This window comes from Anolis carolinensis, chromosome 4 (genome assembly GCF_035594765.1).
Source record: "Anolis carolinensis isolate JA03-04 chromosome 4, rAnoCar3.1.pri, whole genome shotgun sequence".
Taxonomy (NCBI): domain Eukaryota; kingdom Metazoa; phylum Chordata; class Lepidosauria; order Squamata; family Dactyloidae; genus Anolis; species Anolis carolinensis.
The window spans coordinates 102438451-102456985 of record NC_085844.1 but is presented as its reverse complement, the minus strand read 5'-3'; the positions used below and the strand labels follow the sequence as shown (position 1 = coordinate 102456985).

General features: G+C 44.5%; 1 protein-coding gene across 1 annotated transcript in view; it reads right to left on the bottom strand.

Moving 5' to 3' along the window:
* Positions 1 to 17559, bottom strand: part of fbxl7 (F-box and leucine rich repeat protein 7) — a 206541-nt gene extending 188982 nt beyond the window's left edge. Inside the window, exon 1 of the mRNA XM_008108854.3 lies at positions 16914 to 17559. Within this exon, the coding sequence (XP_008107061.2) occupies positions 16914 to 16950 (37 nt within the window). The 5' untranslated portion in view covers positions 16951 to 17559. The remainder of the gene's footprint in view (positions 1 to 16913) is intronic.
* Positions 17560 to 18535: the final 976 nt, after the last annotated feature.

Here is an 18535-nt window from a genome sequence, read left to right as displayed (position 1 = left end):
TGCGAACCTTTTCCCTACAGGTGTTGGCTATACGTTTGAATTCTTCTTTGGTGATTTCTCCCCTTTTCCACTTCTTGTGCATGTCACTTTTGAGCTTTAGCTCAGTTAGAAGTTCTTTGGACATCCATTCTGACTTCTTTGCACTTGTCTTATTTTTCTTCTTTGTTGGCACTGTTTGCATTTGCGCCTTGAGTATTTCACTTTTGAAAAACTCCCATCCATCCTTAACTCCCTTGTTTTTTAATTTTGGCGTCCATGGAATGCCGCTCAGTAATTCCTTCATTTTTTGGAAGTCAGCTCTCTTAAAGTCGAGAATGCGTGTTTGACTTGTCTTAGTTTCAGCATTCCTTTGTATTGCAAACTCCAGGAGCACATGGTCACTTGCCCCTAAGGATCCAACCACTTCAACTGTATTGATCAGGTCTTCCACATTTGTTAAGATTAGATCAAGAGTTGCTGATCCTCTTGTTGCCTCTTCTACCTTCTGGACCATAAAATTGTCTGCAAGGCAAGTGAGGAATTTGTTGGACTTTGTACTCTTGGCTGAGTTTGTTTTCCAGCAGATATCGGGATAATTGAAATCGCCCATGACTACTATATCTCTTCTTTGTGCCTGTTTGGTCTACACTGAAGAATCAATGCAATAGCAAAGTGGTGCACAGCGCAAACGTCCACATTAAAAACCTAGATGCACATTTCTACTGTCCTTGGAAAAATAAGTGCATAAAATATGTCTCTTGTACATGACATAGCATGAACAAGCATTCCTCATTGGACCAGACCCAACTTTAAAATCTGCAGTTCTAAACAATAAGGGTAGGGAGCAAGGGAAATGTCCAATGCCAATTCAAAAAAAAATAAAGCACTATAATTTTTAAATACACAATTCTACCTAATATCATAACTTCCCATTGTGGCAGGGCAATCCCAATTAATCCTATCATTCTAATTTTTCAGCTGCTTTAAAAATGTCCTATTTTCCCTTTGTCTTCAACTGATGAAAATTGCTTTCAAAGTACAAAAGTAGTTCACCCTTAATTAACTCAGAGCTCTTTCACACAGCTGTATAAAATCCACATTGAAGTGGATTATATGCCAGTGTTGACTCAGATAACCCAGTTCAAAGCAGATATTGTGGATTATCTGCCTTGATATTCTAGGGGCCCTTCCATACAGCCATATAACCCAGAATATCAAGGCAGATAATCCACAATATTTACTTTTTTATCATATCAGAAGCGAATTGAGAACATACTGCAAGTTGCTTCTGGTGTGAGAGAATCGGCCCAGGGGACATCCGGATGTGCTACCATCCTGCTTGGAGGCTTCTTTCATGTCTCCACATGAGAAGCCAGGGCTGACAGATGGGATCTTGCCCCGTCTCGCAGATTTGAATCACCAACCTTTAGGTCAGCAGTTCAGCTGGCACAAGAGTTTAACCCATTGCACCACCATGGAATGGTAACTCTGCTATCCGTGTCCACACTACCATATAATCCAGTTCAATATGGCTTTTATACACCTGTGTGGAAGGGGTCTCAGTGGGAAGGAGAGAGAAGAGAGAGAAGTCCTCCCTGCCCCTTTCTATCACATTTTCACACTGCAGTTTAGAAGAAGGATCCTATAAATCAGTGGTTCCGAAACCTTTTTTTTGATCAGGGCCCACTTTGACCAGGGCCCACTTCGACCATGGCCCACTTGACCAGGGACCACTCTCCTACATTAGTACCAAAAGGGTTATCAATCAGTTTTTGGTTAACTTTCGATTTGGTTTGGTTATTTGGAATGCTGATTCAGAAAATTGCATTGGATAGACCACATCAGCTCTAGTTTCTGATACAGAACATATGGCATCCAGTAGTCGCCATCTGCTCACTCAGCCGGCCCTAGGTAATTTTCAAGTGTAGGCAAACGGAATTTTGCCCCCCCCCCCCCCCCAAAAAACCAATCACTGAAAAATAAAAGTGTTGAAATAAGCGAAAATGTTGGATAATAAGGAGGGGTTAAGAAAAAGCATAGTAAACATCAAATTACATTAAGATTTTACAAATTAAGCACCAAAACATCATGTTTTACAACGAATCAACAGAAAAAGCAGTTCAATACATGGTAATGTTATGTAGGAATTACTATATTTGCGAATTTAGCACCAAACATTGAACAGGGATATAGGGCAGTGTGGACTTAGATAACCCAGACAGCCCCCAGTATTAAAAAAAATAGGACAATAAAAAAATAACAACACTCTGAAAACAGGAGAAATCCAGATAGTAAACAATCAGGGATAGCTAACACCTCCCAAAAAATTTTTTCCCAGGCAAGAAGAAGCCAGGCCTTGAAGCCACAGGGCCATTAAATGCTAATTACACCTGCTTCAAAGAAGAGTGCTTTCTCCCACCCTGGACCTTCTACAGATATATAAACCCCACTTACCTAGCTTCCAAGTTCCCACAGACCTCCCAATCGCTAAAGGGCCCAAAGGTGGGCCCGTGCGGCGCGAAGGCGGGTCCGCACCGGCCGGAAGGCCCAGCGCAGCTGCCGGGAGGCCCGAAGGAGAAGGAGGTGGGGGTGGTGCCATCATCCCGGGACGATGGCGCCCCCATGACGTTGGTGCCACAGGCAAGTGCCTAGTTCACCTTATGGTTGGACCATCTCTGCTCACAGAAAAACATATTCAATAATCTAGAGCTGATGTAGTCTATCCAATGCAATGGTCAGCTCTGTGAAAGGAGCAGGAATAAAATAAATAAAATAAATAAAGAGGAAGGAGGTTCACGGACCGGATTTTCTTTCTCGCGGCCCAAAGATTGAAAAAACTCCACATGCATTCTAATATTCACAAATGGGGAGACCAGAGATTTCACTGACCATTGGACCATTGCATTAATCTCTCATAAGGGCAAAATGATTCAATGTTTGGTGAAGTGGAAGGTGACAGAAGGAGGTAGTCAGCATTACCTAAGGAAATTCTCCCAGGATCAAACAAATTCATTTTGAAAACCATTGCTTTATAGTATCATCTGTTGGGCCTGAGCTCATTCAATGTAATAGTCTCATGACTGGCCAAAACCAAACTTCTGTCAGGTCTGCATGTTACAGCCAATCACCCCTGAACTCTCATAAATGCAATAATGTGAGCATGAAATAAGAAAGTATTGTGCTAAATTCTTATTTCATGCTTACAACTTAAATGAAAGACATGCTCTCGGCTGACCAGTATCTGCCAGACTATATATACCATACTACCCTCAGATTAGGATTGAACACTCCTGGCTCTATGGAGCATTCCTGGTTATCTATTGTCAAGGAATCGAGGGAAAACGTATCATGTGATACATTTAATCGCTCACTTTTCTATTATAAAAAGTATTTCTGGAACATTCAGACTGTCTATGAGCATGTACATAAAACTTCTTTTCCATTCATTTTCCCTCTCACTTGATTTAATCGGTTTTTGACAAGGAGTGCCATCGTAGCACACATGGCTGACTAGTATTTAATGCTCTGGATATTTTTCAATTGGCAATTTCTCCTTGGTAGATGACTGCAGTATCCTGGTTTTTGCAGGCTTCGGGAACACACTTTCAAGATTTTTGTATTGGGATTTAGAAATGTTCAGCTAACACAAACTTTGCAATGAGGCCAACTCCCTTAAATCTGGAGCCAGAGCTGTCCTGTTCCAAGCGTAATCATTTTCATTTCACAGGCATCCCTTGAGGCTCTGAAAACAGGCAAGCAGATATTGTAGGGTCTTGGGGATACAAACTGTACCCTTGTGAAGTGAAATAATAATGTAGTATCTATATAGGGAAGAGCAAAGAATACAAATAGCAGAAGGATGCATCCTCACAATGCTTCCCTGATAGACTTTAATGGCATGGGTCACAAATAATGATCAAATTCTTTTTGCTATTGGTTCCCTCTACATTGCCATATAAAATTCAGATTATCTGCTTTCAACTGGATTATAAGGCACTGTAGACGGATATAATCCAGTTCAAAGCAGATAATATGGCTTATCTGCTTTGATAATGTGAGTTATATGGAAGTGTAGAAGGGGGGATTATCTTCTGAAGCAGTGGCTCTCAGCCTAGGGTCCTCAGATGTTTTTGGCCTACAACTCACAGACATCTCAGCCAGTTTACCAGCTGTTAGGATTTCTGGGAGTTGGAAGACAGAAACATCTGGGGACCCCAGGTTGAGAACCACTGTTCTGAAGAGAAATATAGAATCATCATATACAAGGAGAGATGTTTATTGGGATGAGGAAATGCAAAAAAGATTAAACCCAAGGAATGTCATGTCCCATTCCACCCATAACCATGAGCCAATATCAATGTTGGTTTTTATTAAAGACATACCTTCAGCCGCAACCACCCTGATCCAATCTCATATCAGCAGCCATTTTCTTCCCTTCCATTAAATCAAGGGTGAAAACTGTGTGGCCCTAGAGATAATGTCAAACTGCAACTCCCAGTATTCCTCACAGTTGGCTAGCTTGGCTTCTTGGAATGTCAACTTCTTAACATCTAGGAGACCACACAATTCTCCATAAAGAAACACATAACTTATCCTTTTGCGACACCCTCTAGCTCATCAGTGGCATAAAAGTGCTACTTCTAAGGTCCCTTCTACACTGCCATATAAAAACCAGATTATCTGCTTTGAACTGGATTATATGACAGTGTAGACTCATATATAATATGGATTATCTGCTTTGATAATAACGTTACTATTTATCCCACCCCCAAGTTTCCTGTGGACAAGAGGAACACCGAAGAAATGGAGTAGCCTTCATAATTAATAATACAGTTGCTAAAGCAGTGCTCGGATACAACCCAAAAAATGATAGAATGATCTCAATTTGAGTTCAAGGTAAGCCGTTTAACATCACAGTGATCCAAATATATGCCCCAACCACTGCTGCTGAAGAAGCAGAATTAGATCAGTTCTATGAGGATCTGCAGCACCTACTGGATAATACACCAAAAGAAATATTATTTTCATTACAGGAGATTGGTATGCTAAGGTGGGCAGTCAAATGACAACCAGGATCACAGGCAAGCACGGTTTGGGGCAACAAAATGAAACAGGACGTAGGCGAATTTTGTCAGGAAAACTCACTGTGCGTAACAAACATTCTCTTCCAACAACCTAAAAGAAGGCTTTATACATGGACTTCACCAGATGGTCAACACCGAAATCAGACTGACAGACTTTGCAGCCAAAGGTAGTGGACATCCATCCAGTCAGTGAAAACAAAACCTGGAGCTGACTGTAGTTCAGATCAAGAATTTCATAGTGCACAATTTAGAATCAGACTAAAGAGAATGGGGAAAATACATAGACCAATTAGATATGATCTCACAAATATTCCTAGTGAATATGCAGTGGAGGTGAAGAATAGATTTCAGAGACTAGATTTAATAAATAGAGTCCCAGAAGAACTATGGACAGAAGTTCACAATAATGTTCAGGAGGCGGTAACAAAGTATGTTCCAAAGAAAAGGAAAACCAAGAAGGCAAGATGGTTGTCAGCTGATACACTGGAAATAGCCCAAGAAAGTAGGAAGGTGAAAGGAAACAGTGATATGGGAGATACGCTCAATTAAATGCACAATTCCAGAGGTTAGCCAGAAGAGACAAGGAACTATTTTTAAACAAGCAATGCATGGAAGTGGAAGAAGACAATAGAATAGGAAGGACAAGAGACCTCTTCCAGAAAATCAGAAACATTGGAGGTAAATTTCAGGCAAAAATGGGAATGATCAAAAACAAAGATGGCAAGGACCTAACAGAAGCTGAAGATATCAAGAAAATGTGGCGAGAATATACAGAAGATCTGTATAGGAAGGATAATAATATAGAAGAAAACTTTGACGGTGTGGTGAGTGAATTAGAACCAGACATCCTGAGGCGTAAGGTTGAATGGGCCTTAAGAAGCATTGCTGATAACAAGGCTGCAGAAGACGACGGGATCCCAGCTGAGTTGTTTAAAATCTTGAAAGATGATGCTGTCAAGGTGATACATGCCATATGCCAGCAAATATGGAAAACACAAGAATGGCCATCAGATTGGAAAAAAAATCAATTTATATCCCCATATCAAAAAAGGGAAACGCTAAAGAATGGTCAAACTTCCGTACAGTGGCACTTATTTCACATGCCAGCAAAGTAATGCTCAAGATCCTTCAAGGCAGACTCCAGCAATACATGGAGCAAGAGTTGCCAGATGTACAAGCTGGGTTTAGAAAAGGCAGAGGAACAAGAGACCAAATTGCCAATATCTGCTGGATAATGGAGGAAGCCAGAGAGTTTTAGAAAAAACATCTATTTCTGCTTTATTTATTCTAAAGCCTTCAACTGTGTAGATCATAATAAATTGTGGCATGTTCTTGGTGGTATGGAAATATCAAGTCACCTTGTCTGTCTCCTGAGAAATCTGTGTAAAGACCAAGTAGTCACAGTAAGAACAGACCACAGAACAACAGACTGGCTCAATATTGGGAAAGGAGTACACCAGGGCTGTATACTTTCACCTTACCTATTCAACTTGTATGCAGAACACATCATGCGACATGCGGGGCTTGACGAATCCAAGGCCAGAGTTTAAATTGCTGGAAGAAACGTTAACAACCTTAGATATGCAGATGATACCAATCTGATGGCTGAAAGTGAGGAGGAGCCGAGGAGCCTTATCACCAAGGTGAAAGAAGAAAGTGCAAAAGCTGGGTTGCAGTTAAACATCAAGAAAACCAAGATTATGGCAACCAGACTGATTTTTTTTTTCATGTCAGGAGCGACTTGAGAAACTACAAGTCGCTTCTGGTGTGAGAGAATTGGCTGTCTGCTAGGACGTTGCCCAGGGGATGCCCGGGTGTTTTGATGTTTTACCATCCTTATGGGAGGCTTTTCTCATGTCCCCGCATGGAGCTGGAGCTGATAGAGGGAGCTCATTTGCGCTCAGCCCGGGTGGGATTTTAATCTGGCAGCCTTCAGGTCAGCAACCTAACCTTCAAGTCACAAGGCTTTAACCCACTACGCCAGCAGGGACTCCAGACTGATTGATATCTTTGAAGTGACTGACTTGGCCTTGAAGGAACTGGGGGCGGCGACAGCTGACAGGAAGCTCTGGCGTGGACTGGTCCATGAGATCACAAAGAGTCGGACACAAATCCAACCCATCCAGCCAAAGATATGGCCAGTCAAGATATTACAGCAGAGGCCTTTCAGAGCTACTTCATAAATAAGATCAACCTGCTTCGCGAAGGGCTACCTCCCACAGAGGACACATTAAAGGAACTAGAAGCTTTCTGGCCATCTAGTGACAAACTTCTAGAACTTTTTGTGCCATTAGAAATGGAAGATCTGGAAAAGACTCTAGCTGCAGCAAGACCAACTACCTGCTCCCTTGACCCTTGCCCCTCCCGGTTGGTTAAGCAGTGCTGGGAGGGACTACGAGATCCCTTAAGGAACATCATTAACAGCTCCTTGGAACAAGGAATTTTCCCAGAGTGTCTTAAAGAAGCAGTGGTTCACCCTCTTCTGAAAAAACCAAGTCTAGACGCCGCCATACCTAGTAACTACCACCCAGTTTCAAACCTTCCATTTTTGAGCAAGGTGATTGAACGGACAGTGGCGGGACAGCTACAGCAATTCTTAGATGAGACTGCGGGCTTAGACCCCTTTCAATCAGGCTTTTGTTCAGGTCATGGGACAGAGACTGTCTTGGTAGCTATTACTGACGAAATTCATCGTCAGTTAGACCGGGGCGGATCAGCGCTATTGGTACTCTTGGACCTTACAGCTGCATTCGACACCGTGGACCATGGCTTGCTGATCCATCGATTGGCTATGTCTGGTGTACAAGGTTTAGCTCTTAAATGGTTCCGTTCATTTCTCCGGGACCGGAGACAGAGGGTGGAGTGGTTAGGCCAAAGCTCTGAGAGCTCCTGCCTTGGCTGTGGAGTTCCCCAGGGTGCTGTCCTTTCGCCCCTGTTATTTAACATCTACGTCCGACCACTTGCTGAACTAGTGCAGAGCTTTGGCATAGAGTGCTACCAGTATGCAGATGATATCCAGCTACTCTTGCGTCTCGAACCTGGGACAACCACAATTCCTGAGAACTTTAAGCTGTGTTTGGAAGCAGTGATGAGTTGTCTGCGAGCAAGTAGACTAAAAGTGAATCCCGCAAAAACTGAGATACTCTGGCCCGGCCAGCCACCAGAGCTAATCCAGTCACTGCCTGATTTTGATGGGGAAGTTCTGGTTCCATCTGCTACTGTTAAAAGCCTTGGGGTTGTGTTGGACTCATCGCTGACAATGGAGGCCCAGATCACTGCCATAAGTCAGCAGGCCTTTTTTCATCTTTGCCAGGCAAGGAAATTGGCACCCTACCTTTCAACAGAAGCACTGGCAACGGTAATCCATGCAACAGTCACCACTAGGTTGGATTATTGTAATGCCTTATATGCTGGCCTTCCGAAGACAAAACCCCAGAAGATCCGAATGGTCCAAAATGCGGCGGCCAGGCTGCTAACGGAATCATCTATAAGATCCCATATTACACCGATTCTGAAACAACTGCATTGGCTACCAATAGAACATTGGATCTCTTACAAGATACTGATCCTAACATTTAAAGCTCGAAATGGCCAAGGACCATTATATCTTAGGGACCGCCTCATTCCTTTTATTCATCAGTGGTCACCTCGATCCTCCCAGGAAAATCTCCTATATGTACCGGGCCCTAGGGAGGTACACCTGGAAGCTACAAGGCGTAGAGCCTTTTTGACCTATGCTCCAATTCTGTGGAACTCATTGCCTCCATATGAGCAATGTCGGAGTTGCGACCTTTTGTAAAAGCGCTCAAGACTTGGCTGTTTGGATGTGCATTTAAGTAAATCAGATCTAATTTGCCAAATAGTCACTGTTGAATGTTTTTATGTTGAATGTTTTTATATTGTGGAATGACATTTTAAATTGTAAGTTGCTCGTAGCACTCTGATGGAGAGCGACTAATTAAGAAATAAAGTGAAGTGAAGTGAAGTAAAACAGCGATTCCCAAAGTGGGTGCTACTGCACCCTGGTGGGCGCTGCAGCGATCCAGGGGGGCGGTGATGGCACCTATTAGGACATGGGGGCGGGGCCAGGGTTGGGGCGGGGCCTCTTCCCAAGTGCCGGACACAAGGCTGAGCACTTGAGGCACCTGTTAGGATACAATGGGCAGAGCTAGAGGACTGGGCATGGCTTCTTGCCAAGAGCCCAAGACAGGGCTGAGAATCTATACCTCTCCTGAAGCACCTGTTAGGAAACAGAGGGCGGAGCTAGGGATGGGGGCTTCCAAGAGCCCGGGACAGGGCTGAGCCTCTATACTTCTCCTGAGAGGCTTTTTAGGACTAAAGGGCGGGGCCTCTTCCCAAGACCGCAAGACAGGGCTGAGCCTCTGTATACCTCCTCTGAGGCGCTTGTTAGAACACGGGGGCGGGGTAGAGAGGTTCAGCCCCATCAGGCACTTGGGAAGAGGCCCTGCCTCCTCCTCTAGCCCCACTCCCTGTGTCCTGGCAGGCACCACAGGACAGGGATAGAAGCTCAGCCCTGCCTCAGAGCTCGTAACTCCGCCCATCCCAGTCCTGGCCTCCCATTTGTGGCTCTGCCCACCTCTCCCTCCCCCTCCCAGCCCTGCATCTTGGACTAGGAGAGAGGCTCAGCCCCGCCCTCTTGAGCAGGAACCACGCCCACCCCTCTAAGCCACGTCCCCCCTTCCAGGGGGCGTTGAGTCATATTTTTTCTGGAAAGAGGGCGGTAGGCCAAATAAGTTTGGGAACCACTGGTCCAAAACATGTAGCTGTGTCTCTCATTCACAGAAGGAAATAATTCAATGTGCATGACAAATCAGAAAAAGAAAGAACAAATGCCAAAAGAGCCTAGAAGAGTATGCTCAGGCCCCTTCCACACAGCTGAATAAAATCCTACATTATCTGCTTTGAACTGGAATATAGGGCAGTGTGGACTCAGATAACCCAGTTCAAAGGAGATATTGTGGGATTTTTTGCCTTGATATTCTGGGTTATTTGGCTGTGTGGAAGGGCTCTCAGTGAAAGAGATAGGAAAGCCCTGTGTCCTGTAACACATCCTAGTGCCCTTCTACCTTCAAGTAGAAATTTGTACAAGGATTGGCCATAGTGCACCCTGTAGACCTCATGCACTCCTGAACCAAACTTTTGTTGGTCCTGGAGGACCCTTCCAGTCCCCCAAAGCTACCCAACTCCCCATGTTTTAAAAGGCATAATTTGAGGATAATTTTTGTCTCAACACTCTGCAGAAAGCACCCACAAATGAATGAAAAATGCAAAACAAATACCATCATCAAAATACCCCAGAATCCTGTGCTACTTGTGGCATCTTCCTTTGCCCCTGCAGTCTCTCTCAAAAGGAAGATAGCAAGTAATGCCACATCACTTTGTGTTCCCATTTTGAGAGGAACTATAGAAGAAAATGTAGATCTTCAGGCTTGCAGTGTGTGTATGTGTGTGTGTGCAACCTGTAGGTTGGGTTTGGGTTGGGGAATTGTCCTCTGGATTGGAGAATTTGTTCACCCTTGCTCTAGAGCAGGCATGGGCAAACTTTTTTCTCTCGGGGCTGCATTGCGGGTCCAGCCAAGAGGGTGGGGCTTGGAGGGGGGCAGGCACATGCTGGCTGGGGTGGACCCAGGAGGGGAAGGATTCAAGAGGGGGCGGGCCTAGGAGAGGGCAGGGCCTTGGTCATCCTCAGATTGTCCGCCCAGCATAAAGATGGGGCTGCTCACCCTATTTTTATGCCAGGAGGAAGGTGGGACATGCTGCAACTGCTCTGATCCTCCCCTCTCCCCCTCCCCCTTCTCTTCCCCCAATACTCGGTCTGTGCTCTTGGCATTATGCCGGGAGGAGGATGAGACAGGCAGCAGTTGAGAGTGCTCAGGAGGGTCTTCTTTGAGCCATCCTCCCAGAATAAGGATGGGGCTGTTTGCACCGTCTTTATGTTGAGAGGAAATTGAGACATACGGTGGCTGAGAGTGCTCCAGGGGGCTCTCAGCTGCTATGTGCCTTCCTCCCCTATCTTTTTGGCATAAGGATGCAGCAGGCCACCACGTCCTGCCAGGAGGACAGGGAAAATGAGAAGGGCCTGAGGTAAGCACTCAGGGGGCCGCATCTGGCCCCTAGGCCTTAGTTTACCATGCCTGCTCTAAAGGCAGGAAGAAATTCTCTGTACTCAATTCAACTGTGAACGTGAATCAATTCATGTTGGCTGATAGTTACTACTATATGATTTATTTCTAATAAGTCAAACCAAAATTTTTACTCCTTGTTTAACCCCTATCAGTGGCACTTTCCCTACATGAATAATTAGCTCTTGAACAATAGTTCATTTATGGATATGCCCTAGTTCATTAACTGCCAGGAGAATCCAACAGTGCACGCACCACTGTAAATCCCAAGTCAGTGACTAGATCCATTCCGGCTGCCTCATTAAAATGGAACTGTCAAAACTGATACCTCTCAGCTTCTCCGATTTTCACCAAGATTGCCTGATAAACACTGTCATTTAAGTGCTTAAGAAACACTTAATGTGTCTAATTTCCCTCCCATTTTTCCAATCGCACATTACTAGTTTTCAGACTGCACATTCTACATATTCAGTGTCCAATTTTATGGGTTAAAAAATTGCTGAAGCAGCAAACTCAACCACTAAATAAAAAATTCTGGCATTATGTTGTGACAACTACTGGCTCATCCCACCTGGAGACTTAAAAATCTTGAGCCCACATGTTTTTTTTAAAGGCAAATAAAAGACCTGTTCAGGACCTAGGCTTCTGGATTTCCACAGACAGACTGCTTTCCCAGGGAAGATAGTCAGAATTGGTGGCACCACTACAGCCAAAAGTAACTTTGGGGGTTTTCACACCTTAGCCAGAATAATATAGTAGACTAGTGGCCCATCCACACAGTACCTTTATCCCAGGAACCCCCAGTTCAAAATGGTGGCCAAACAATGTCCCCTGAAAACACAGGAGGAATTGCTACAAAGCGCTAAAAACGCGAGATTTTATCCTGGTTCTGGCAAAAATGTGGATATTCGAATCTCTGTATGTCCCTACACTCAGAAAATATGGGATTTTTTATGTTGGTTTGTTCCCCGGTTATACATGTTGGTTCCTGATTGGTTATATCCTAAAATCATGGCAACACTTGAGTAAATGGTGAAAAATTTATCCTGGCAAGAGAAACTTTGTCCTTCACACATTTAATGAAGTTTGTGACACACAAACAAAGGTTTTGCCATATAAGCAACTTTCCCAATGTTTTATGATAAAAGCAATGAGGAACAGACATGTATAACCCAGTAACATCACCCGATTGTTCCCAGCCACAAGTGCACAACCAAACCTGTCTGAACAGATGGTTATGTGGACTCTGAATGATAATAATAATGATGATGAAGCTCTGTTCCTGGCTTAAAAGTGTCAGTTTCTGTTCAATAATGTAATCCCGACTTTGAAAGTAGTGGTCCTACTCCACAAAATTTATTTGTGTGTGCCACAAACTTCATTAAACATGTGGAGGATGACGTTTCTCTTTCCAGGACAAAGTTCTCACCCTCTAGTCAACTTTTGCCATCTTTTCAGAATAAAAACAATGAACAAATATGTATGACTAAGGAACAAAACTTGTATAAACTACATGTATATTCACATCTGCGCATTTAAAGTTTTTTTTAAATCTGAAATTTCCAGTGAATGTCCCATGGTGGTCATTTTGTGGACTTCGAAATCCTGCAATGAAGCAGCAAGTCTGGATGTCATAGGCAGAAATCCCGGGAACAACAGGTCTGTGTGTAGACCTGTTCTCAGGTCCCGGGGTTGTTGTTGTTGTTGTTGTTGTTTTTGTTTTTGTTTTTTGCAACATGGAACTCGTGATTTGCTGTCTGGAAGCAACCTAGGATAGGAGAAGACCCGGGTGACCTAGGAACAAATCTCAGTCTCTCAGCTTCAGAGAAAGACAATAGCTAATGTCTTATGAAAAAACTTCTCAAGCAAATCTTATGATAGGATTGTCATAGATCAGAGTTAACATGATAGCGCGCACAACAACAACACGTCTTGGCCTGAATGACAAGTCTACGGGAAGCATGAACAAAAGCCTCCCACCTTCAGAGGAAGAGAATGAAGCTTAACTTGACATTCACCTCTTCTGAACTGAAATCCCAGAGGAAATGTATATGAAAAGCAACAAAAAACAAAAAGAGCTATTGGGGTTTTTTTTTGCAGTGGATTATGTTTTCCCCTCAACCCACACAACTTTAATTTCATAGAGACCTTTCTGATAACTGCTCGAGAGAATGAGAGAGAAGCCAACCATCCCATCAGAGTTTTGTAACTAATACTATATCTCAACAAGGGGAAGGCTCAGCTCTCTTTATATATCCAAATGTAAGCTCAAAAAAAGTGTTGAGTAAAGCGAAACTGCAGAGGTAGCATTAAACAGAACAGCTGGAGCACATTAAACCCTGCCTCTCTGGCTTTGTCCCTGGGGTTGAAAAACTTGCCATTTCGCCAGGAAGCCGTCCTATACCACACTGCACAATGCAGGAATCCTGAAATAGCAGGAATGAGCTACAAAGGAGTAAAAGGAATGTATGTGGTGTTAGCTCAAAGGCAAAAAAAGAGGAAACAGTGTGTTTGTGTCTATTTTAACTGGTTCTTCCTCTGATGTGTTGGTATCATTCAGCAGAAGACGAAACCACCATGTTTATTTTATAAAAGAATAAGAAAGACAGCAAGATATAGTCTAAAACCAAAGCACAGCCCCAATTTCATAACTCAGAACAAAAGAAGTCAAAAAGTATGTCTGAGTTTGCTTAGGAATGTCAGATTACCCATTATTATGTTACAGCTCATCTTTTTTACAATGTACCAAAAGGACTTGATGTTTCAACCCATAATTCCCTGAACTGTTTCCCATTTGCCAAATATAGTATCCTAATAATTTCTCTAAACCAGTGGTTCCCAACCTTTTTTTGACCAGGGAACACTTGGACCAGGGACCACTCTCCAACATTAGTACCAAAAGGGTTACAAAACAGTTTTTGGTCCTCAGGTTGGGAACCACTCCTCTAAGCACGCAAAATTAAACAAGCACTAGATTTTTTTTTTTTAGAGTTTAGAAAAGTTACAGTTTTGGACTAAAGCTCCCAAAATCCCTGCTGATCAAGAGATTTTGGGAATTATAGGCAAAACAAGTGGTTTTGCCATGAATTTGGGTTAAAAGAGAAGAAACAAGCTACACAATTGAGTACAGATAGGCCAGATCATCACAAATAGGCTATGCACAAATTCCTGACAGCAAAGATGCTTGCTAAATATGGTTCCCATTGTTTTGTTAGTAGCTCTTAAATCCAGTCCCCATGGATGCTATTTGGTCAGGGTGGAGACTTTCTAAACATGATGCAGACATTCTGGGAGCCCCACCAAAATGTCCCACATTGCAGTCATGGATGGCGTTATCAGTCTGTACTGGCATGCAAGTCCCAGGGCAGGAACAGGAATAATATTCAAATGGATATCACCAATTCTTTCACTTTTCATATGTCAGGTCTTTTACAGCAATTAAACTTCCCGACAGAAGAAATAAGGAGAGTACACAATGTACACTAACTGGCTCTTGAATTTGGAAACCTCATTTTAAATACCACTCCTGCCACAAACACACTGCATGGCTGCAAGCAAGTCATCATCTCAGTCTCAGTTAATCAAATGAGAAATATCAACAGACTTGGCAAGAAACATGGTAATCACCCAAAAGAATTTTGCAAACATGAGCACCACTTTTAGGCCTTTTTCCTCAAACACAAAGCTCTGTCAGACTCATTTACAAGCAATAAACAATGTGTTAGGTTGTAAGTCAAGCTGAGGAACATGCGGCCAATAATGTATTATTATGCTATAATTCCCAGCAGTCTAGGCAACTGGGCCAGAGGTAGGACTGATAGGGGATGTATTCCAACAGCATTTAGAGCAGAGCTTTACAAATTGTGTGTCGTGACACATTAGTGTCTCAGCTGAAGTGTGTGGGTGTGTCATGCAGATAACGTGGGATTTCATTCAGCTGTGTGGAAGAGGCCAAAGTCTCTAGCCTTCTTTGCCAAGAGAGTGTTGTTTCCTCACCAAACAACAACTCCCAGGAGCCTGTACCATTGAGTAACAGCACTGAAAGCTTTGTTAAACTGCAGGGATCCTACAGGGATGATGCACTTTCTTTGGCCCTTTCTTTAGTAAAGGTAAAGATTTTCCGCTGTCATTAAGTCTAGTCTTGTTTGACTCTGGGGGTTGGTGCTCATCTCCATTTCTAAGCTGAAGAGCCTGCATTGTCTGTAGACACCTCCAAGGTCATGTGGCCAGCCGTTACCTTCCTGATGGTATTGATCTACTTACATTTGCATGTTTTTGAACTGAGAAGGTGCAGTACCTATTTATCTAATCACATTTGCATGTTTTTGAACTGCGAAGGTGCGGTACCTATTGATTGATTGATTTATTATTTATTTACAGTATTTATATTCCACCCTTCTCACCCCGAAGGGGACTCGGGGCAGATCACATTACACATATAGGAAAACATTCAATGCCTTTTAACATAGAACATTTGCATGTTTTTGAACTGCGAAGGTGCGGTACCCTATTGATCTAATCACATTTGCATGTTTTCGAACTGCTAGGTTAGCAGAAGCTGAGGCTAACAGCAGGAACTCATTTCGCTCCCCAGATTCGAACCTCCGACCTTTTGGTCAGCAAGTTCAGCAGCTCAACGGTAAAACCCACTGTGCCACCGAGAGTCCATCCTTTTGTATACTGCCATATAAAACGCAGATTATCTGCTTTAAACTGGATTATATGGGAGTGTAGAATCATAGAATCATAGAATAGTAGAGTTGGAAGAGACCTCATGGGCCATCTAGTCCAACCCCCCGCTAAAAAGCAGGAAATCGCATTCAAACCACCCCCGACAGATGGCCATCCAGCCTTTGCTTAAAAGCCTCCAAAGAAGGAGCCTCCACCACAGTCCGGGGGAGAGAGTTCCACTATCAAACAGCCCTCACAGTGAGAAAGTTCTTCCTGATGTTCAGTTGGAATCTCCTTTCCTGTAGTTTGAAGCCATTGTTCCGCGTCCTAGTCTGCAGGGCAGCAGAAAACAAGCTTGCTCCCTCCTCCCTATGACTTCCCTTCACGTATTTGTACATGGCTATCATGTCTCCTCTCAGCCTTCTCTTCTGCAGGCTAAACATGCCCAGCTCTTTAAGCTGCTCCTCATAGGGCTTGTTCTCCAGACCCTTAATCATTTTAGTCACCCTCCTCTGGGCGCTTTCCAGCTTGTCAACATCTCCCTTCAACTGCGGTGCCCAGAATTGGACACAGTATTCCAGGTGTGGTCTGACGAAGGCAGAATACAGTGGGAGCATGACTTCCCTGGATCTAGACGCTATTCCCCTACTTATACAGGCCAGAATCCCATTGGCTTTTTTAGCTGCCGCATCACATTGTTGGCTCATGTTTAACTTGTTGTCCAGGAGGACTCCAAGGTCTTTTTCGCACATCCAGTTCAAACGAGATAACGGGGATTCTCGGATAATCTGGATTATATGGCAGTGTAGAAGAGGCCTATGATGCTGCCGGATTCTTACTGCTGATGCTACGACGTGAAAGTGGGGTCAAACAGCATCCATTCAACAGTAGATGCAGCCAGGATTCTCAAAGGGAAGGACAGGAGTTTGAGAAACTGCCTTGAACTTCCCCCCCTGACCTGGGACAGGAGACCCGGGAGGAGGCTGTGGCAACCTCCCCCCCCCCCCCCCCCAAAGAAAAAAGGGATCCGACTCACCTTCGCTGCCATACCGCTTGCCATTGTTGGCGCCCATCCCGGCGGCTTCATGCTCTCCTCCGCCGCCGTCGCCCGATCCCCACCATGTCGAGCAGAGCCCGGGCTTCGGGCTGGAGACAAAAGGAGGCGCGGAAGAAGAAGCCTTCCAAGGGGGTGAGAGAAAGAGAGAGAGAGAGAGAGCGAGGAGTGCGCTCGGAGGGACACAACAGAGCTCACTCCTCGCTCTAACAAGGGACGGAGCGGAGCCTTCCCAAGACACTCCCTTTAGCGTTCATGGGGAGGCTTGCCTTTCTTCCTGAGCAACTCGTAATCCATGGGGTGGGGGGTGGGGAGCAATTCCCGACTCATAAATAATCCACAAGGAATTGGGAGGTAGGCTAGGCTGTGTTTCCCGAGTGGGAGAGAGGCACACAACGTCTGCAGAGCTGGTTGGGGAGTGGCAGGCAGAACCAAAGTCTTCCTCCTCCTCCTCCTCCTCCTCCTCTTCTCCGCCTCCTTGGGGCTTCCCTTTCTGTGTCCTCCCAAACTTCTCCTCCGCCTGGCGGTCAACTTCGGCCACTGGGGCTCCCCAAAACTTGCAAGCCTTGAAAGCAGAAAGAAAGGACTCCAAAGAGGAGAAACACACTAAAGAGAGAGAAAACAGTATCTTGTGGGAAGGGAGATGTTTAAAGGCACCCTGCGCCCTAAAACAGGCCCCCTTTCCTTCTTCCATTGGCCACAGTCCTTCCAATTGAGAGTACTTAGGACCACAACACAACTAGAGCTTGGGTCCACTTTAAATCCACTTAGGGCTTTAAACAGCTCAGCTGGATAGGTCCTGGGCCTCACCAAACAATAAACCCTAGAATTCTGCAGGAGGCAGAAACCGGATTTAAAGTGGATTCATGCTCTAGTGCAGAGCTTGGGGACCAGATGCGGCCCTCCAAGGCCATTTACATGGCCCCCGCAAAGTTGGAAGGAAACACTGTACCATTAAAATGGCTAACATGGGTGTTCATTTAAGATATATGGTAGCAGCCATATAATACAAGTGAGTTAGCCAGAATTCCAATGGGTTAAAGTGTCCTAATCCTCCTTCTCTCCACTAAAGTGCATAGGTGCATATTCAGAAGTTTCTTAAGGGAAAGGAGGGTGTGGGCTGTTTTTATTTCATTAGGGAGGGAGTTCCAGAGATGGGGAACGATAACAGAGAAGCCCCCCTCCCCTCTCGTTCCCACCAACTGAGCTTGTGACGGGGGTGGGACTGAGAGAAGGGCCTCCTCCATTGACCGCAGTGCATGGGATCGTCTGTATAGGTAAAAGGTAAAGGTTTCCCCTGACGTTAAGTCCAGTCGTGACTGACTCTGGGGGTTGGTGCTCATCTCCATTTCTAAGTCAAAGAGCCGTCGTCGTCCATAGACACCTCCAAGATCATGTGGCTGGCATGACTGCATGGAGCCCCCTTACCTTCCCGCCAGATCGGTACCTATTGATCTACTCACATTTGCATGTTTTCGAACTGCTAGGTTGGCCGGAGCTGGGGCTAACAACAGGTACTCATTCCACTCCCGGGATTTGAACCTGGGATTTTTTGGTCCACACGTTCAGCAGCTCAGCGCTTTAACACTGTGCCACCAGGGGCC